The sequence below is a fragment of the Anabas testudineus genome, chromosome 8, assembly GCF_900324465.2.
Source record: "Anabas testudineus chromosome 8, fAnaTes1.2, whole genome shotgun sequence".
Taxonomy (NCBI): Eukaryota; Metazoa; Chordata; class Actinopteri; order Anabantiformes; family Anabantidae; genus Anabas; species Anabas testudineus.
This window is the reverse complement of record NC_046617.1, coordinates 19,551,067-19,572,872: the sequence shown is the minus strand read 5'-3', so window position 1 is coordinate 19,572,872 and position 21,806 is coordinate 19,551,067. Positions and strand designations below refer to the sequence as shown.

At 43.7% G+C, this 21,806-nt stretch overlaps 1 protein-coding gene across 2 annotated transcripts in view; it reads right to left on the bottom strand.

Moving 5' to 3' along the window:
* Nucleotides 1–7,931: 7,931 nt before the first annotated feature.
* The window catches only part of LOC113152389 (glutamate receptor ionotropic, NMDA 2B), a 105,805-nt gene continuing 91,930 nt past the window's right edge, over nt 7,932–21,806 (bottom strand). The window contains exons 16-17 of one of the 2 annotated variants that reach the window (XM_026345625.2): nt 19,961–20,199; nt 7,932–15,571 (exon numbers count right to left, since the gene is read on the bottom strand). In XM_026345625.2, the coding sequence (XP_026201410.1) occupies nt 13,289–15,571; nt 19,961–20,199 (2,522 nt within the window). In that variant the 3' untranslated portion in view covers nt 7,932–13,288. The remainder of the gene's footprint in view (nt 15,572–19,960; nt 20,200–21,806) is intronic. The other variant, XM_026345617.1, reaches the window with a different exon arrangement.

Here is a 21,806-nt window from a genome sequence, read left to right as displayed (position 1 = left end):
CTGCTCAACCAAGGTTAGGAGTAGGTTTCAAAATGACTGATATGGGGACAGAATATAAGTTAAAGTAGCTGCAACCGATAATTAGGCATAAACTAGCAACAAATCTCTGTCGGTCCACATGACAGAGGAGCTGGAACCTGCTACAGCACCTCCAGCACCCATCATTCCTGGGGTTATGCTCATACAGACTATTTTGCCATTTGACTTATGTGAACTTATTTGTGTCCATTAACTAGGAGAATTTCTATTATTCATATTTTTCACAGTACAAATAATGATAAAGATTTTGCTTTGTACATGTAGCACTGAATCATCTCACTACAAAAAATGAAAAATGTCACTTCACTCTTGGCAGGAAGGCGTATTTTCCAAAAATGTCAAACAGTTTCTTAGCAGACCCACGTCAATGTCTAATTGTGTGACTCTGTCAACAAATCAAACCCAAATTAAATTCCCATGCATTACTAAGTTCGCTGCTGTGTAACCATTTGACGTGATGGATGCCAGCCAGTGCAAAGTAGGACATTTAGAGGTCAGAGCCAACAACCATCCTGGGCTCTTGCCAGTTTCCAGTATTTGCTCTTTTGCCCTTTGAATGTTGCATCATGGAATCAGCCTCCTCCTCCATAAACCTCCATCCTGCCGCTTCTTGTGTGTGCGGATCACACTCAGACACAGAACAGCCACAACGTCCAGTGAAATGAGATCGAGGTTTTCCATTTGTTCCAGTGTGCAGGGTGTGTGTAGCCAGCATGCGTCACACACAGTGAGTCTGTCTGTCAGGTTAGTGAATACAGGACCTGTGGTGAAGGGGTGAAACTGTTCCATCGTCAGACCCTCTGTCTTTTACTGTTCCTGGTATCTACCTGGAGTAAATAACATACTTTACCTTCCATTGCTGCATCAGGTTTCTCTTCTGTTTGGTTTTTGACAACTCTTGTTGCTAGGTAACTGTTAATTGTTTAAATGTACTTTACACAGAGTAGAAAGACAAGATACTGGGAGTCATAGAAATAAGTGAAGTAGAGCGAGACGCCGACTGGACGATGCTGGAAAAAGATCAGCAATGTTTCACAAACACTTGGTCCCAAGTTTCAAGGATGAAGTGACTTCAATTAAACGGAAGCTTTGCTTTGCTGGACTCCACTATTGTCATCTGTCCTTTATACCCCTCCGTCCTGTGTCCTGCTCCGTCTCTCATTCTCCATAATCCTGCAAACTCTCATCCATAACTCACAGGCCCCTCTCACTTTTATTACCACGATACCCCCCCCCCCACACACACACACACACACACACTACACACACACACACACACACACTACACACACAGCTCTTCCTCCATCCTAATAATTCAAGCTGACGCTCAATATAAGGAGGCCTTGGAGAGAGGAGGAGTAAGAGTGGAGGAGAGAGACAAAAGTAAGGAAGGGAGTGTTAGTGTTAGAGAGTCAGGTGGGGAATCAGGTGATAGACGGGAGAACGGACGGTAGTGGTAAGGCCGGCTGACACAGAGCAGAGCAGGTGAGTGACATGCAGCGCTGTAGAAAGCTCGACTGTCCTGCTCTTCAAACCAGACTAAACACAACATATCATTCAACTAAAGCTAGACGGTGGTTAAAAACAGTTTCAAGTTCATTTCAGGTGGTTCGCAGCTTCACACGTGACTCTCTGTCTCACTAATACAGCTCGTTTTTTCCTCACACCTCACTCCCTTCATTAATAATTTAATAAGTCTTGCTTGGCAGCGTGACTGAAAAATTAATGTCGGCTAGGAGTGAGGGGGCGGGGTGTGCTATCCAACGATGATGGATGGGGAGGTGAGTGTCATCACAACTGGATGGGGGCCAGGCAGGCTGCTGTGTGCAGGTACTGAGGAGGCAACAGGCTCGAGAGGATGTTTAGTGCATCGACCGCATGCCGACGTCCAGCATCACGTCTAACATACTGTGCATCGTTCAGCGCTGCAGCGCCTGACTGTGTTTTCCTAGTTTTCTACTATCAGCAATTTCCAGACACCTATTTTCTCGCTGTGGTCTGTGGGGAACACAGGTGAGAGTCTGAGCTGGAGCAGCCACTTCCTCTCATCTTCACTATTTTGGGATGTAGCTGAAGTGATGGTAGAGATCCCAGATGATATCTGAAAACCCTTTCCCATCCTCTACACTTCCTGTATCAGTGTATCAGTCGTCTCCTCCAAGCTTCTGGATGGGATGGCAATATCAGCCATTTTAGTTCTTCGCCTTTGCTTGAAACGCCATAAATCCTGTACAGACATTGATGGATGAAAACTGGTGATCCTCCAGAGCTTTTTGGTTTCTATATTCAAGGTGCCCAGAGGATTAATCCAGGTGACTTTTCAGATCCTTCAAGTTGTCCTCTAGCACAACTATGATCTTAAAGTCATCACGTATCCTTCGTGGAATGGCTCAAAATGTTGTGCAGTTATTCATGGTTTCCAGAGGATGATCAATAATTACTTTACTATTACCTGACTGATCCTGATCCCGGGATCAGCACTGGTCAGGGAAGAATTTTGTTTTAGTGGTTTAACTGTGGAACTGCAACCTCAACTTTATAAATTGAATCTTTTGTAGAGGCTGTTAGATGCTACATTGCTCCTTTTGCCTAAAAAGTGTGAGGCTCATCCAGATCATTTTTACATCTGGAATCTGGAAGAATAAGAATTTTTTGCTGCATATCGGCTACTGAGCAACTTTAATAGGAATGATTGGACGGCAGTGTGCACGTCTCATATCCTTGTTCTAAAAATCAGCATGGAAGCATTACCTCTGTGACATTAGCATTTAGCACAACACCTCGCTGTACCTGCAGTACATCGTCACAGAGGTGACTTGTCTTGATGAAGGACCTTGCTACTTGCAACCAGACATTCATGTGGTAGAATGTAGATGTGTGTGCACTAATCTCATTGAAAGACAGAAAGCTTTGTCACTACAGCAGAAACACTACAGACGTGTCGAGTGAAGAATTCATATATCACAAAGCAAAGTAACTCTGCTCTGATTTTTTTTTTTACTTGAGCCCAAAATGTTTGTAGTTGTGATTTTATCATTCATAACTCATATTCTCCACATTTAATCAGTTGAAGCAAGGCAGAGAGCACATGAGGTTAGAGTGAGTGAAAGGAAGTGCTTGAAGTCTGAGTGCTGTACCTTGAAAAGTAATCAGCAAAGTAATGATTGAGTCACTGGTATTGGTCAACATCCCTAAATCATCCACCAAACTGCTGCAAATGGGCAATGATCACTTCGTATAATGTGAATCTTTAAGGAACTCCACATAAAAACATGTCAAATTTAAACGTAGGACAATGAAACCAGTTGTTTTTTGAAAGGGAAAAGGCATCCTAACCAGATCCTATCAAACCTACAACGAGTCTTTACAAATGAAATTTTACGTTTTTCATACTTATGAAAGATTCTAATTCAAACTCAGATCATGTGGAGTTTGTGCACGTACATGAGGAAGACATGAAACTTGCAGTTTAAATGTAAATTAGCAGTCTACGGTAGCTAAATGGCAGCTTTATTTTCCCCTGTAACCTCCTTTACAGAATGCCCTGCTTGTTATTCATACATTTAAACAAGGGACACACAGTATTACACTGTGAGCAACTGAAGGACGTTAGAGGCTTCTGGAAGATAAATGTCCTTCTCAAAGTCAGTTTACAGCCAGTTGCTTAAGACATCAGAAGGTTTTCTTCATTTACTTTCATCATCCAGATTCTCCAACCTGTCCCACTTCCCTGACCTTAGGTAATTATTATTCATTGTCAACAGCAGCCTCAATCTCACTGTTTATCTCACTGATGTACTAAAAAAAAACAAAAACAACAAAAAACATGGTGGTGAATTAAAATGGGCACCAGCTCAGTTGAGTGTTGTTGTTTTATTTGTATAGCGCCAAATCACAATAGAAGTCATCTCAAGGCACTTTGCAGTGTTTAAGGTTTAAGACCTATAAAATATAATTGAATACAGAATTAGATAGAAAATCCAACAACCCCACGCGAGCAGCACCAGGAGAAAAACCTTTAACAACCTTTAACAGAACAAACAATCCAGCAGAACCAGACTCAGGGTGGGCGGCCATCTGCCTCGTCCGGTTGGGGTGAGTGGAAAGAGGAGAGAGAAAAGAACAGCAGGCAACACTGGACAAGTTGGTAGAACCAGTAACTGGACTCTGGAGATATACAGCTCCAAGGAGGAGGACAGAGAGGAGGAAACACAACTACAGGAGAGAAAATAGACAAAGTTAATGACGTGAAATGGAGAGAGGAGAGCAGCTCAGTTTGTCAGTAGAGTTCCCCCAGCAGACTAAGCTATAGCAGCAGAACTAAGAGATGGTTCAGAGACAACTGATCTATAGAAGTAACATGGACTAGTCACCAACATACTCAGGTGGAAGAAGGCAGATTCATTTAATTTATAAAGTACAGGAGATATCCTGGTCAAAGATAACTCAGTATTACTAGTATTACCTGAGGACAATGTTTTGTCATCTAGGGAAGGAACGTGATTAGACATCATGTCTCTGAGGTTTTTAGGACCGAACAAAATAACCTCTGTCTTGTCTGAATTTAAGAGTAGGAAATTGGAGGACATTCAGGCTATAGTCTTTTACAGTTTTTCTCAATAGCTAAAACATTACACCCTATTGTCTGAACCAAATGCTCAATTGCCTGAACCCACTGATTGAATCAATCACTCTTTTGGCAAAACCATAAGCACTTTTCACCTGTTTAGACACAACTTGCCAACACATTTTCATTGTGATGCACCTGTGGTGCATAATGGTGAGCACAGGTGACAAAAGTCAAACACAATTAAAGCACAGGTGTCACCACCTGAACACAACAACTCAAAACTGATCACACTTGTGGCTAATGATGTGAGGGAACATATACAGTAAGCCAGTTCAGAGAGCACTGGTTTGTCAGACCTTACAATGGATAGAAATCTGAGAGGAAGAGTTTGTGTGAGAGGAGGTCGAGGTGGTCAAGGTGGTCAGCAAAGACAAAGAACAGTAATAGCTATCATCCGATCTATGTTGTTGTTTGGGACAATGTGAGTTTTCACAGAGCCCCCCAGGTTAGAGAGTGGTTCAATATGAACCAAGGTTTTATCAATCTTTACCTTCCACCATACTCCCCTTTCCTAAACCCCATTGAGGAATTCTTCTCCTCATGGCGGTGGAAGGTATATGAACGCCAACCTTACACCAGGGTAAATCTCCTGCAAACCATGGAACTTGCCTGTGGTGACATAGGTGTGGAGGCATGCAAAGCCTGGATACGGCATGCCAGGGGTTTCTTCCCCCGTTGCCTGGCCAGACAAAATTTGGCCCGTGATGTGGATGAAGTCCTGTGTCCAGCCCAGTACGGAGACATGATGCTGTGGCTGAGTGATGCACTTATTTGTATATTTTTGTATTTTATTTTTACATAGGCTTACTGTACACAAGTGGCAAATGCATAAGATTTCTGTTGGTTTTTACAAGTGCTATGTGTAAATGCACAAGATTTCTTTAGTCTTTTTGCAACATGCATTTAGCCTACAGTGAACAATAAACTTTTATTTCTCCAGCTTCATGTCCTGATCATTGTGTTTTATATTTTTCTACATAGTGTTTAGTGACTGTTCAGTAATGTTTTTAATTTTGATTGACTTGGGGCACGAGTTGACAACATAGTTCAGTTTTGAGTACAAATTGAAGTTTGGTTTTGCAAGAAGAGTCTGAGGTTTTGTGAATGTAGTTTGAAACTTTGGTTTTGTGTTCACAGTTTAGAGAAAAGGAGAGCAGCTTTCAAGAAATGTGTCTTAGCAATCGAGAAAAACTGTAAAAATGCTTGAAGTTTGATTAATTAATAGAGTGTTTTTTAATAATATTGCCTAAGGTGGACATTAGAGAGAGAAAGGAATCGGTCCAAGCACAGAACCCTGTGGAACTCTTTCACTAACTTTACTAACTCATCACTAACATGCACAAACCGTTTTAAAGCAGCGGCTCCTTTTAACCCCAACGCCATGTTCCCGTCTGTGTAATAGTATGTTGTCGAATGCAGCACGAAGATCTAACAAGACGAATACAGAAGTTCGTTGTCTAAGAGAAGATTGTTAGTGACATTTACCAGTGCTGTTGATGGTGTGAGAGGAGAGGAGGGAGGCAGCCTAAAAGAACCCCGAGTGGGCGAGACGAGGCTGGGGTTGTAGAGGGGACAGACCCAGACTCAACCACGCCACCACACAGAGACCATATGGTCCTGGTTTCTTGGGCAGCCCCCTCCTCTCCTCTCTCCATGTCAGCAATTCCTGCCAGCCGAGAGAGAGACAGAGAGAGAGAGAGAGAGAGAGAGAGAGAGAGAGAGAGAGAGAGAGAGAGAGAGAGAGAGAGGAGAGAGAGAGAGAGACAGAGAGAGAGAGAGAGAGACAGAGGAGAGAGAGAGAGGAGGAGAGAGAGAGAGAGAGAGAAGGAGAGAGGAGAGAAGGAGAGAGAGAGAGAGGGAGAGAGAGAGAGAGAGGAGGGGAGAGAGAGAGAGGAGAGAGAGGAGAGAGAGAGAGAGAGAGAGAGAGAGAGAGAGAGAGGAAGAGAGAGAGAGAGAGAGACAGACAGAGACAGAGAGAGAGAGAGAGACAGAGAGAGAGAGAGAGAGAGAGAGAGACAGAGAGAGAGAGAGGGAGAGGGAGATTTTAGATTTTTCAAGAGACTTTAATTTACAAACCACCAATAAATAAAAATGTGTTAGAGATTAAAATATCATAAATATTTTATTATTACATAACAAAATCAATAAGGACATAAATAAATAAACACATCAGTAAATAGAGGGTTCTATTAGGTTCTGTCTGTGCTTAGAGTGAACTAATCATCAAAGAACAGAGAGAGAGACATACAGAGAGACAGAGAGAGAGAGGCAGAGAGACAGAGAGACAGACAGAGAGAGAGAGACAGAGAGACAGAGAGAGAGAGGCAGAGAGACAGACAGAGAGACAGAGAGACAGACAGCTCTGCCTGTGTGTGATGGACAGATTGTGTATTTGAGACAGTCGATGTGTTCATGAAATAAAGCATCAGACAACGAGGAGAAGAGAGAATCTAAATCTAAGAGATGGACCGTGTGTCCAAACTGCGTCGTTCATCCTGTGGACGTCTCTCAGCAGCAGGGGGACGTTTACTGGCAAATTCCATCATCCATCATTCATCTCTCTACGCTCACGAACTCAAAATGACAAAGAGAAAATCATTTTTTAGTGTTTTGTTGCAAATGAATCACAATTTAAATGGTGTTCGGTGCTGTGTAGAAATCCTGTTGGCAGTAATTACAGCTTCAGGTCTTCTTGAGTCTCTACAGGTGTCTCATATGTGGGTTTGTGTAGTTTATCCAGATCCTCCTCACACATCTTCTCAATCTCCATCAGATTAAAGTAAAAAAGTCTGATGTGCGCGTTAGTGAGATGTTCCTTCTCCTGTCAGGTTCTTCCACCTGATGAACAGGTGATGTGAGTCCCATGTGTCTATTCTAACAACACTATGTCCGTCAGGTCTTTTCCCCACATCACAGGAGTATGAACGCTACCTGAGATGAGGGAAAATGAACTGACCACTATTTGGTTCATCAGCAAAAGGTGTGAATATGTTTGGAAATGACAGATTTGTTTTGGGATTTTTAATAAATCTGCCAATTTGGCTGCTGATTGATGGAAAAACAGAACGTTTTAAATACATTTAAAAATAAATCTACGACACAATGAAAGGAAGGGCTCTGAATATTTTCAGCCTGTGCTATTAATAAATCAAGACCTGCAGAGGTGTGTGTGTGTGTGTGTGTGTGTGTGTGTGTGTGTCAAGGCTTCAAAAAGCACAGGTGAATACACAAAAGGTAAAAAAAAGACTTTGCCACATGCATGAAACTTATAGTTTTTTATTATTAATACTCAACACTTCATTTTGTTCATCATGTACAAAGAGAAAGAATAGTCTTATTTGAGCACTTATAATTGTAGATATCAGTATTATCCTTATTAGAAGTACCTTAATGATGTTTTTTTGCAATTTTGTCATGACGTGGTTAATTTTGTTATTGAGATTACTGCAATTCCATACAAAAAAAACAAGGTAAATGTTTCCCCAATATTCAGTATTTACACAACCTGTACAATTATTTGTTTTTGTGTGGTTTTCTGTTTGTATGGCGTAAAAATGTTGGCATTATCTTAAAGAAAAGGGCCACAAAAAGAGAAAAGGATGGCCAAGAATAATATGTATATCATTATGTATACAATTGATAATATTCATATGTTACATTTTGTCAACCCACAGTAATTTTATTCAGGCTGTGAATTTTCCTTGATGAGTTTTCATCAGCCTTGTGAAATACATTTAGTAGCAACCCCTTATGTCACGTTACCAATGATCCGTTCTTAAGGTCTGAATGATGAAGGTGGACAGTAGCAATATTAAACAAACAAAACTGTACACAATTTAATAGAAAATTTGTATGCATCAATACAAAGCAATATCAATACAGATTAATTCACATACACACAAATAGAAGTTTAAAATATCAGTAAACGTGTTCCCTAACAAATTAGGGTGAGTTGAAAAGTTACACGCTGCTAAATTACATGGACCTTCACAATAAATCAAATTCACAGTATAATTCTTCCCATCGGCATGAGATGAAATCACACAAGTGATTCACTGATTAAAAAGTAGCAGGTCAACTCAGTCACCATGAATGTTAGAAACAAAACACATCAGATCCTTTCCCTCCAAAATATAAAATGCAAAAATACATTTTCACAAGTCACTCAGACCGATGCATCGATCCCTGCAGCCGACCACGTCACACTGTGATTTGGTCCCATGTGTCAGTGCTCCTGACAGAAAAACACGTCAGCTGAGGTGATATTTACATCCTCCACCTGCAGGATATTCCACTAACTTGCCAAAGCCATTCCTTGTGTTGTAGGAAAAAAAATGACACAGTGTTTTGCTCAATGTGAAGAGTTTGAACCAATGTGCTGTGGCATGGTTGTGTGCAGAGATGGGAGGCTGGGGCCAATTTGGCCTTAAGGGGGATAAAGACGTCTGACGAGCATTGCTCACTCTGCATCGCTGCCTGACCTGCGCACATGGCTGCAGAGTGGAGCAGCTGCAGGTGCTAAAGGCCTGATGAAAGTTTACCACAGTGTCGCGTGACACTTCGCAACCACCAGCTGCAAATTGGGCCTAGCGAGACTTTAAATGCCTGAAAAAGCAATGATGTATTGGCACATACAGTGTAGATAGAGGGCATTTTCTGTTTGATCGTGCCATTTATTGCAAATAAGGGGAATAAATGTGGTGGCTTGCATGAAAAATATGCAACACAAACCGTTTATATGCACAAAAATACATTTTTCACTTTTCAATCAACCGTTCAGACATGAAAGCAGTTGTGGAGAAAAACAGAAGAGAGATGAATTTCGTCTCGGATAGTTGGGGAGAGGATTATAAAGACTTATTAGAATGAGAACCACACAAAAGAAGAGAAACTGTTTCTGACTGCATGGGACAAAATCGCATATGTACACAACGAATTATCAGTCATATTTCTTGTCTGATACAGCAGCGCAGAAAAGTTGCACAAAACAAATTAGAATCCAAAGCATTTAAGAGTTTTCAGTTGTCAAATAACAGTTTAGTAAAATGTGTTGATTGCCCTGAAGCAGCATCCACATAAAATGAAACCTTACAGATGTAATGTTTCACCGTCTAATAAGGGGTTGCACAAATGCATTTCAAATGATTCTCAGTAACGTTAAACTGCACTCGTTCTTGTGCTGACAACCTCAGCAATGATCAACACTGGCAAATCTCCAGTGAGCATCTGTGTGTGTGTGTGTGTGTGTGTGTGTGTGTACGTGTGTTTATACGTGTGTGCATTTGTGTACATATATGTATATATAGCTTCCTTTACCACAGTGATGTCTATCCCAAAGAGAGAGAAGGAACGGGATAGGTCAGGCCGACGATGGCTCTAAATTCTATGTGCAATCACCATTAGAGCCCAGATTTAAAAAAAAAGAAAGATGCAAAACGAAAAGGGCAACGAAAACACAAATATCTTTAGTTTTTAACAAGGATTGCTGCTTAAAAATGAAGGATCACGATATACTGCCTCTATATGCAAATATCATCTATGTATACATGTAATATTGTATTACATAAATGTGTAGATAGTTGAATTGATCTCAAAAAGCATGAAGAAGAGCTTATCTTAAAAAGAGAGAATCTAACACAGTTCAGGGGAAACTTAGCAAAGACTCCTAAAACTAAACTTTCCCCTTAAATCACCAAACGTCTACACCTACAGTAAATTATCCTCAATTTCCAACACTTTAGTCAAAATAAGAAAAAGCATAATTCTTAACATAATCAGTATACTGATTGGTAAACTATTAGAATTAAGTAAACATGAGATTGAAAGAAAAAGAGCTTCAATTATATCACTTAGTTATATTTGTGTCTTAACTATATTTTGCATATTTTTGTTCACACATTTTTTTGTTTTATGACTTTTTATTGTTGTTTTGTTTATTTCTTAAATTGCTGTAAAACATATTGAAAGTTACATCCTGTCTGTCTGGTTACTGTACAAAGTGAAAAGAGTTTTCAATATATTATTTACAAGGAAAAGACCGAACACGCTGACGCTGGCACTGATTGACACTCCCTCCGAACTCTTTCTGATCCCTTCGTCGCCGTTTCCCGTTTCTCACGACTCGTTCTTAAACTGCCCCCGATAATGGTCGACCTGAACTTTCAAAATGTGTGTGTATAAAAATTCCAGAGATTCCAATCTAGTTATTAGTAGAGTCATTCAGGAGGAGGTGGGAGAGGGGAGGTGGGGTGGACGAATCAGATTTAAGGCTAACTCAATCCGTCTCACGTTGATAGTGTTATCTGTGGAGGCTGCTGAATTTATGAATAGCTATGAGCAGGTTCGTGGAAGAAGAAAAAAAACAGCTGTTATCATTCAATCGTGATTTGCTTCCACACACACACACACACACACACACACACACACTCACACACACACTCACCAACCTATTACACTGGTGCATTTAGATCGGGGTATAAGATATAAGCGTGCAGTGACACTCCACACACTCCAGCAGCTCCAATCTCAGGTCAGCACTGCTGCACCTTCTCCTGCAGCCCTTGAACTCCTGACACTGTCGGCTAATCAAAGATCAAACCTTTAAATGACTAAAAGAGGCTTCGTTATTCTGTACAGTGATGTGATGAGTCATCATCAGACAGCTCGGGGTGGTTTTGGGGGTGGGGTGGTAAGGCATGTCTACTGAGTGCCTGAACCTACACTGAGCAAAAGGTCGTGTGCAGTAAATGAGGCCTCTTCAACTAAAAACACCATGAAAAGCTTTCACAAGATGGCCGCCTTCCCGACACCTCGCTCTGTGTTTAAAGAGGTCTCTCTCTAATAGACTTCCTCCTCAGCTCCTGCTTTCAGCAGCACCGTTGTCGTGGGGAATAAAAACACGTCTCCTACACATTTTGTAGCATTTCGCCTACAGGAACGACAGTGAATTATTAATCATACACAATGTCCAAACAAAGCTCTCTGTACGCCTCTCAGGCTGATTACGCCAGTGAAATCGAATGCCTTCTACGCAATACTAGTGAGAGGCCGAAAGAAAGTAAGTGCCTGGTGACGGTTGATGTGTAACCTGAATAAAAGAAGTGGTCTAAAGGCTGCCGTGTTGTGAGGTGAGACACATCAGTCTATCGGTGACAGTAGCACATCCTGAATACAAACGCTCTGTCGAGCACTGCCAATGCTCAACACGCTGTGTGAAGTTATTTTATGAAGTTATAAAACATCCTGTATCTAAACCATCAGCAGCAGCGTCTCGAGCCTGCTGTAAATGCTCGGTGCAGGTTTGGCTCGTTAAAGAGGATGCGGAGCAGACTAAAAGCACGCCGGTCCGGGTCCTGGTGCAGCCACGTGCCAACTGAAGGACACATCCACTGGAGACCATTAAGGCACGTCCTTCCTCTCTGTGTCCTCGGCTTCTCACAGTAACACAAGTTAGACCGATAACAACTGTGTGTGTTTACGTGTGCGTGCGTCTGTGTGTGCATTTGAAATGTTGAGGAAGGACCTGTCAGCTCTAAACACGTCTTCCAGATCCTGTTTTCACCAAAAGTAGGAAATAAATATATGAGCATGGAGTAAAATATTCTACAGAAAACAGAAAAATAAACAGGATTCAGTCTTTCTGGCTTGTTGGTTGAAGAACAGCCACCCTGCTGCCACCAGACAGGATACAACTACAGGTACTAACACAGTAGTGAAATATACCAACAAAACGAAAAACAAGAAAACCTAGTGATATCATAGCAGTGTTGTCATAATCAATACTAGCTTCTTTGTTATTCACAATGCTATCAATATTATTGTTGTTCTTATACCCTGTGTTTTTCTATAAGAATATCTTATTATCATTTGTGATTGTATTTCTCATAGCAAATGTGATCAGCTCTTTTGGTGTCAGGGATGAGGAGGAGGAGCGGTAGCAGAGAGGAAGAGGAGAGATGGATAAGACATAAGAAGAGAGGTGGACAGGCAGAGAGAGAGAGAGAGAGAGGAAGAGAGAGAAGCACTCGTCATCTCCTGTGTCGAGGCTCTGGTAAACGTGACAATGTCTCCTTTCTGCGGTGACACAGGGGCAGATGGGCAGTTCGCTCCTCTCTCCGCTCTCGCAGTCTTTCCTCACAAGCACTCAGCGGGAGCTCTCAGACAGCCGTCACATCCCACCAGGCTCACGCGTCCCGTATCAAACTAGGATGAGGTGTCGCCTCTTTGAGATAATAACTGAGTACATTGACTTCTGCCTCACTGGCGGATAAAAATGATCGACTTGAGTTGAGTGCGTCTGTGAGGCGGAGGGCGATGTGGTACGACTGAGTGTGGACACAAAGTAGAGTAAGCTTTGGCCGTTTCTGAGAGAGGGTTAACATCCAACTCCTCTTCAGAGTGTCCTGATTTTTACCCACATTTTCTTGCAAAAATTAAGAATTATCTCCTTTATTCTTAATATTCTATTCACAGTTTCAGTCGCCTCCTCATCTGTCTCCCTCTCTAAGGTTGCAGTGTGTGGACAGTGTCTGTAAAATCATCCCTGATCTCCTAACACTACTGCCTTTGCTACTCTCCGTCTCCCTCGCTATCGTCCACTCCTCCTCCCCCTTTAGTCTCTCACACATCAGACTCAATGCTGGAGAGCTTCTCGTACACATGGCCATTACTTCCATTGAAGGGACGCGGGGGGCCGACCCCCAGCATGGAGCCGTGGTGGTTCATCCCACCGAGGCTGAGCTCTTTTGGGAACCGGGGGGTCACGTTGGACATCCCTCCGGCCGTGGCAGACGTTGGCAGATATGACGTCGTGCTCAACTGGCCCCTGAAGTCACTTCGGCTGTTTTTGGCAACTTGTTGCTGCTGCTGTTGCTTTTTCATGTAATATTGTTTGGCTCCGTGCATCAGACACTGGTCGTCACCAAAGGTGGGAATAAAGGGGTTCTGGTTTACCCGGTCGGGGTAAAGAGATTTGGATAAAGAGTATGCTGCACCACCTCCTTCCATTAAAGACCTATCCCTGTCTCTCATGTCTCTCTCTCCGATGGAGCGGCGGTGGAGGCCCTCTCCGCCTCTGAACAGGCCAAATGGGGAGCCAGGTCCTGTCTGGCCCTCCCCTCCGTAAAACAGTGGGTCCCTCTCTCTTTCCCTATCTCTCTCCGAGCCCCCATGACGCTCAAATATGTGGGCGAAGGGGCTGGTGCCCTCTATGTAGCGTTCCTTCTCCTTCAAGCTAACACTCCTGGGTGGGGGCAGCATCCCACCCATTCCTCCGCTCATCCCTCCACCGAGACCCCCCATCAAACTCCCCATCCCACCCGACTCCTCCTTCTGAAGGTCAACAAATGTGTCGTACGAGTGCTGCCGCCTCAGTGGTTTGCCAAATCCTCCACCCTTCCTCCTCTGCTGGGCCTGAGATTGAGACTGAGGGCCTGCGACCATACCTCCGCCTCCTCCCCCACCTTGCCCTCCCCCCATCTGTTCCAAGAGGTGGTTGTTGTCCTCGCTGATATCGTAGAGGTTTCCTGTCTTTTTACAGCCCTCACAGCGCATGCAGGTCGCAGAGCTGGGGCGGCTGTTACCTCCACCCGATGATCCACAGCTCATACCACCATACCCGCCACCACCACCTCCTCCGTGCATGGACATCTGCTTGCCCCCACCTCCCCCGCTAGCGCGACAGTTCCTGCACTCCCACTCTCCCCCTGCCAGCCCGGATCCTCCCCCGCTCTTTGAATCTGACTTTTTGGGTTTGCTCTTAAGAAAGTCATCCACCGGAACCAAGGAGGTGCAGGTCCCCACCCCTCCATCTCTACTCCCTGGACCCTCTGTCAGGTCCACATGCTCCCACTGAGGGACACCCTCTTTGGGCCGAAACTGGTCCAAATAAAAATCCCTAACACTCTCCTTTTCTCTGAAGATATAAGAGTTCCCATCATTGTTTCCTCCACCTCCTCCTCCTCCTCTCTTGCGTTCAGAGGGCAACAGGGGCGGGGAGGCAGAGCGGTGGCCATGGTAGTGGTGGTGGCTGATGTGGTAGGGCTTCCTCTTGTAGCCCAGCTCGATCTCGTCCAGCTCCCGTCTGGACTTGGCAGAGGCCGGCCTCTTTTTCAGGCTATCCCGGTACTGTTTGCGCTTCTTGGCATTACCCTCCAGGTTTCCATAAGTTACCGTGTGCGTTGAAATGTCTGAGACATCTGAACGTATGTTCCCCTCATCGTCACCCCTCCCTGGACAGTAGCTATGCCCAGGGATGTAGGTGGAACTTGAAGCCCCTCCTTTGAAGGAGAACTTCCCATACAGGTCTGGCAGGCCTCCCTTGAAGCCCTGTCCTGAGGGAGGAGTCTGTCCAGACAGCAGGTCAAACTTACTCATGTTCCTGTGGGTCAGTGCAGAGCAGGGCTGGGTGGTGAAAATAGGGGCCACTCCTCCACCCAGGCTGTCACAATCAAACATGCCGCCCTCCAGAGAACTAGCACTGCCCAGACTATGAGGCCTGTTGGGAGGGGGTCCGCTGAGCCCTAGTGTTGAGCCGTGGTGGTGCAGGTAGTGGTCCTGGTACAGATTGCTGTCCTTCAAATGGAGGTTGCCAAACGTCCTCTCCACCTCACTGATGTAGTCACTGAACATGTTGTCTTCTGGTAGGTAAGGTGGTTTGCAGTCCGAGTGTCCCGCCAAGCTGCGCCGGTGTTCAGAGATGTCGTAGACAGAGGATTCACGACGAATGAAGTCCAGAGCGCTGTGTGGCGAGCCGTTCACCCCCGACAGGGAGGCCATGTTCTTGGCGGTGCGTAACAGTCGCATAATGTTGGAGTGGGTGTTGTTCATGGTGGCTGATGGGGAATTCAACGCTGAGCTGCTTTTCTCCTCAATCTGCACCCCGTGGATACAACTGTAGATGCCCTGTGTGGAGGAAGGAAAGGCAGAAGGCAGCGTTACAGAGTGAACATATGGTACATTCAATTAATATTGTGCTTTAGGTTATCAAAAACATTTGACTGAAGTTCTTAATTCTAGATGAGGTAACGTGGAAGCAGCTCTCCAGCAAATACAGTCCACACAAACAGACGTGCACATATACATGTAATTTATAGACAGTGATAATAGCTGGTGTGAGATGAAGTGCGACTGAGCATCAACGTTAGAGAGAAAAGTGAAGCTGAACGGTGGATGATTGGAGCAGTAAAAAAAACAAAAAACAAACCCTGAGTCTCACTGTTCAATATTTTCTAATCAATGTGATTAGAATTCAGCTGAACAATATCCTCCGACAGTTATTAAACGCAGCAGTTCCACGCCCGGTCTGTGCTGCCGGCCACAACACAATCTCCTCTGAAGAGAAAGGCCAAGCCAAGGAGACGCCAGCTGAGCGTCACAGTGGCAGAAAGATAAACGGCTCCATTTGCATTCAGTGATGTACGATACAATACTCGGATAAGAAATGGATGTACAGGCGAGAACAAACCAGGCGTGACAGATGGGAACAGTAAAGGACCGGATCGATTCCAAACAATGATTTTACTCAGTTTTCTGGGCGTCCGTGGAAAGGGAGGGACGCCTTGGCCACTTCTAGAGAGCAAAGGTCAGCTGAACTCCGCCGCCGCTGCATAGGTCAGGAAGAGGTCAGCGGTCGTGTGGATGTCTGCGGCTCTTTACCTCCCACTGCTTCTATTCTCTAATAAGACTCGCGGATGTTAACCACGTGTGTGTGGTAGTTAATTCACTACTTGAACGGTGCCTTTGTCCCTCATTCTGTTTTTATTGGAGACTGTTAACGGTATGAAAGGCCAGACAGCAGCTACAACCCAGAGAGGCTGATACAAATATAAAATGACTCAACAGCATTAAAGACGGATGGTATTTGGATAGGAATCTTAAAGTGTAGGACTAATGCATACGCCCACCTGCGTGATATTTTAGTTTTTTTTCCACACTTAGAACCATCTTTCATTGTTTATCTGGTTCTTCTATGTTTCATCTGTGTTTCTTTTTTCCATCTGCCTGTTTATATAATTTGTCATCACGTCTTCTCTTTTGTTTTTCTTCTTTTATTGTCCTGATTACACCACGCCTGCTGCCGAATCTGCCACTGAACTTCCTTTCCATGACATCTACAGCATCTCACTGTCTCGGGCTGAATTTTCCAGAAGAATCCATCTTAATCTTAGGTTTTGACCTTTACAGACGCCAACACTTTGCTGCATTGAGCAATGATGGCATTTCAGAGCAAGGTCAGAATAAACATTTGTGCAGTTAAGCTTTTTCTCAACACACACACAGCAGCAGGAAATAAAGTCCATGTGCAGTCTCTGTGTTTGCTGCATAAATTGGTCATGAACTGTGATCTGATCTTCAGCAAAGTCACAAATATCAACAAACACAATATTTCTAAGCTGATAAAACAAACAGTTATGACAGTTATTTGATTTCTTGATTTAACACACACATTAAACATACAAAGTGATGGAGGAAAAAGTAAGTGAAGCAGTGTTTTAATAACTGGCTGATCCACCGTTGGCAGCAAAAACCTCAATTTACTTTTTCTTGCCACTTTAAAAACTTTTTCATCTTTTAGGATGCTGCGCTACGACAGTGATTTCTCTGGGCATCAATCTGACTGAGTTACAGATAAAGTATTTAAAACACTGCTGAAGTACTCCTGATAACATGAATGTCAAGATTTGTTCCACATGTGCCTCATAAATACAGTTTCTGCAGAATCTAACATATTTATTCTGTTTAAATAATCTAATAGAATGGACCACATGAGCAAATATATTTATGATAAACTACTTTCACATTTGTGCTTTAAAGTGCAAAGAAACATTCAAAGGCAAAAAGGTGACAACAACAGTCTACTGTTACTATAGAGACTTCAGCAGTTTAACACAGTGTCCCCACAGCTGTAATAAAACATTGTTTATTAGCTAATTATATATATATATATATATATTAATAGTTTTAAGAATCTTAACTTCTATCACAGGGAGTTGAGAAAAAGTAAAGCAACAAAGCAGCATAAAATTGAAATTAGGTGCAGTAATTGAGTACAAGTACATAGTTACTTTCCTCTTTAGTTAATACTGTAGTGAATCAGATCCTGGAGGTTTAATAAAGCGACGGGGCTCTGTATTTAACAGCAGGTTTTGTCCACATAACGTAACAGTTGGCAGATTGCTGCCGGCCTGGTGCTACAGAAGCTGATTATTTGGGTGGGATGTAGTAATAACCGTGGCCTGAGGGCTCCCAGGAAATTTCATCCACCAAGGAATTGCAGAAAAATCTATAACTGATTAAAAGTGGTACAGAGTGGCAACAAATCAACAAATAACTAGCTGCTATTTACGGCTGCCTACTGTTCAGTTTGTGCAGCTGCTCAGGATGTCACTGGTTTGACGTGGAAGTAAACGGTGCTAAATGCAGGTATGATGGGATGTGGGGGCTGTGAGAAGAGGGGCGATTAAATGTGCACTATATTAACTGTTCTAACGTCATTAGAGGCTTTTTAAATTGATATAATGAATTTGTTTCAGTGTTTCAGGTGGGACCTGAAGGTGCAGGCAGCCAGGGGAGAGCAGCCGAGCTCCTCCACCAGAGGGAGGGAACGGTAACCGACCATGAAGCCATGACTGAAGCTGTGTCACTCACACCGACCGTGACAGATGTCTCATTTTTTACTCTGCCGAACTTAAATGTTAATTGTGGCAATAACAGTAAAGATTATTGGATTATGCTGTGAAATTAAAAAAAGCGGAATCAAATTGAGCGGCAGAGCGGGAAAGAGAAGAAATAAAAAAAAAAACACAAAGGAAGAAATCGAGGCTGGAGGTGAAAACGCTGGAGTAAACGAGGGGATGTGATGCGATGCTGTGGCTGAAGATCGTGGAACGATAATAGCTGCCTGAGCTCGTGTGCTACATAAACAAATGAACCCCTTCAATGATCATTCCCCCTGAATATTTTAACATAGTGAATCATCTCCCTGTGTTAGTGGACACACGCTGCTCATTTATGTTGTCACATCGTGGACAAGTCATTTCTGCAAATGAGAGCAATCAGCCAGTGTTACACAAAGCGTAATTGTCCTCAGATCCATTTCCCATACAAATTATTATGATGTAATAATCAAAAACAACAGCAAGCAGCCCGTGTCTGCAAATGAGGAGTCAGCTGACATGTTACACTCCTACTACACACACACACACACACACACACACACACACACACACACACACATAAACAAAGCAACAGCAAACATAAAACACACACAATAATCAAAGTTTCTCATTGGAGCGTGTTGAAGCACTGAGGGGAAAATGTTGTGTTGGTTTCTCTTTCTTGGCACAAGCAGCCCCGGCACCACGGCAGAGAGCAGCAGTGTGTGGAGCGCTGCTGTAAATTAGCCACGTGGTTCAGCCTGCAGTGCTTCACCTTCAGAGGCACACGGTGAATTACACCGGAGCCATGTCAAAACAATTGGAATGCAAATCAAACACCTAGAGGGTGACTTTGGTCTCCTGGGATCCAGTAATCTACCCGCTCCGGTTCTGTGGCTGATTTTTGTTGAGTGAAATATTGATTTCAGCTCAATATTTTGTAAATATTTGCCCCCTGGATGTCTCAGGGGACCAGGCGTCAAAACTGAAAGAGAAAAAAGCGTTTATATCTGTTTAGACTTTGTTGGGAGGGTTGGTCATGTAGGACACAGGCTCCTGTGCTGTTTCAGCACATCTGAATGAATAAAACACCTTCATTTGTGAGACATTAGACATTAGAGATGAAGATGAAGGACACAAAGGTGAACGGGAGAATCAGAACCTAATTGGATGTTGTGTAAAACCGTCATTTAAAGCAGAGTAAAGTGCTTGTTTTAGGAGTTTTCTGTCACAGAGAGCCGACAATTATAATCAGGATTTCTTTCCAGCTATCAGCCGGGTCACATTAACTAAAAATGATACTTCAGGTGCTGTAAGAACATTTTAAAAGAAACAAGTTCTTCATCAGCTCCTCTGACACTATAGTTGTGGAAAGCTGCAGAGAAGTTAACTTTAACTTACTGAAATTTGAAAAGTGATGATGCTTTAAACCACAGGCATGGTGTGAAATGTGTCTGCTCCAGTGTGCTGCTTCTGTCTTGACTCAGACTTTATTGACAATCTGAGTCTGTCACTCAGGATATTTGTGAAAAGTACAAGTCAAGGTAAAGTTGATCAGGAACTGTCTACTTCCTGTGCTTTACTACCCACATACAGGTGCAGAACTAACAGCAGCTCTGTTTGGTAACTTCCTCACCCTGCTGATGGTGAAGACGAACCCAGGTCGGCCTGAGCAGACGCCCATGAAGCAGAAGCGCAGCTGCCAGTAGAACCAGTGTTCGCAGATGAAGGTGATGAGCGACAGAGCCATGGCGGCTCCGAGCATGTAGAAGACGCCGGCCATGTTGTCCACGTCCAGCTGGCTGGACATCACCTCATTCTTCTCGTGGTGGCAGATCCCCGTCAACCAAAGGGACTCCAGCTCCTCCATCTCACCTGGACAGAGAAAATATAACGACACGGAGGGGGGACGGGCAGAGGACATGAAGGACAGAGGGAGGCAGAGAGTGAAGGGAGAAACAGATGGCGTGAAGGAGGAAGAAGGCAGGGAGACATGGACGGCAGGGCAGGATTAAGGGACGGAAAGATGGACTTGGATTGAGGCGAGGAAGCAGGAGAAGAGATGAGACGACGGCACCATGACGACATGTAGGGAAGTGTTTTAATAATCCGTGTGGGAATTGGAATAAAGAAAAGGGTGTGAAAGGGGGAGGGATGTAAAATATCAAGTGGAAAGCAGGGATATGATGTAATAACAAGATGGAATTGGAGGACACGAGGGTTGGAGAGAATGATGCAACAGAAGAAGAGAGTAGGGGAGGTGGCGAGCAGGCGGGGGGAGGAAAGGGGGTCAGGGTGGTTAGAAGTGAAATTCAGCTCTGGATTTTGAAGCAGACTTCAGATCAGACAGGAAGAGAGTAACACACATACTGTACGCCGCGGCCACATGTCGCTTACATTACACGTTATCTTATTAGCAGCTAAACTACGTGTTTGTGTTCTGGCCCTTTTGGTCTCGTTGTGGGTCACCTTCTGATTCCTCACGAGCTGTTCTCGATCAAAGCCGACTGTGGCGGTGTCGGCTAATTAATCACACATTCAGCCGCTGTCGCTGCACGTCATGAGCGACTCTTACTGCCACAGCACTGACTGGCTTCTGAGAATTAACGAGGCATAGAAACAGCATTCAAACTCGGACGGAGGAGCAACACACACACACACACACACACACGCTGGCGATTGTACAGCCGTTCGTCTCTGCTGAGAAACAGAATGAACAGAATCCGTTTTGCAGGCGCACTGACATGACGCTGGCACATGAACATCTGATAAAGGCTCCTGAGATGTGTTGGAGCAACTTGTTTATTAAAGTTGGACTTTTTATTTATTTGTCATTTATCTCTCAGAATAAAACAAACTCTTTGTTCCAAACTACACTAACCATAGATCGACCTTTCACATTTACAGCAGCTTCGTCTGTGGACAACACTCAGAAAACGTTTGACTGATCATAACACTTCGAGCAGGTTTGGACGTAAACATCAGATAAGAAAGTTTAAAGAGTCCATTAGAAAAAGATTTCATCACTGATTTCATGCCTGGTGTCTGTGAAGTGATGCAACAGGTCTTTCATTTGCTTCAAGAGCAAAAGCTCATTAAACTAATCGGAATTATTTTTAAAACTTTTCGTCCAACAGTTAATTAGAAAATCATCAAATCTGCACTTGTTTGCAAGAAGAACTTTGCGACAGCTGTGATATATTTTTCGCTCCGGCCTGCGTCAAACGACTCCTTTCCAGCCTTCCCATCAGACCACTGGGCTCTGCACGTGAGCTCTTTCTAGGCCACCAGGAGGGGAGTGGACGGCGAGGCGCGGGGAAGTGACATTGAAATCCTGAGAGGGGGCGAGACGGGGCCGTCTGCCTTCTGTGTGAACGCTTTTGGAGGAGCACAAGTTACTGCAAGATGGCCGACATTGATGTGGTGCTCACGTGCTCGTGCACGGTGTTAAGTCCAGGTTTTTATATTTAATTCATAATCTA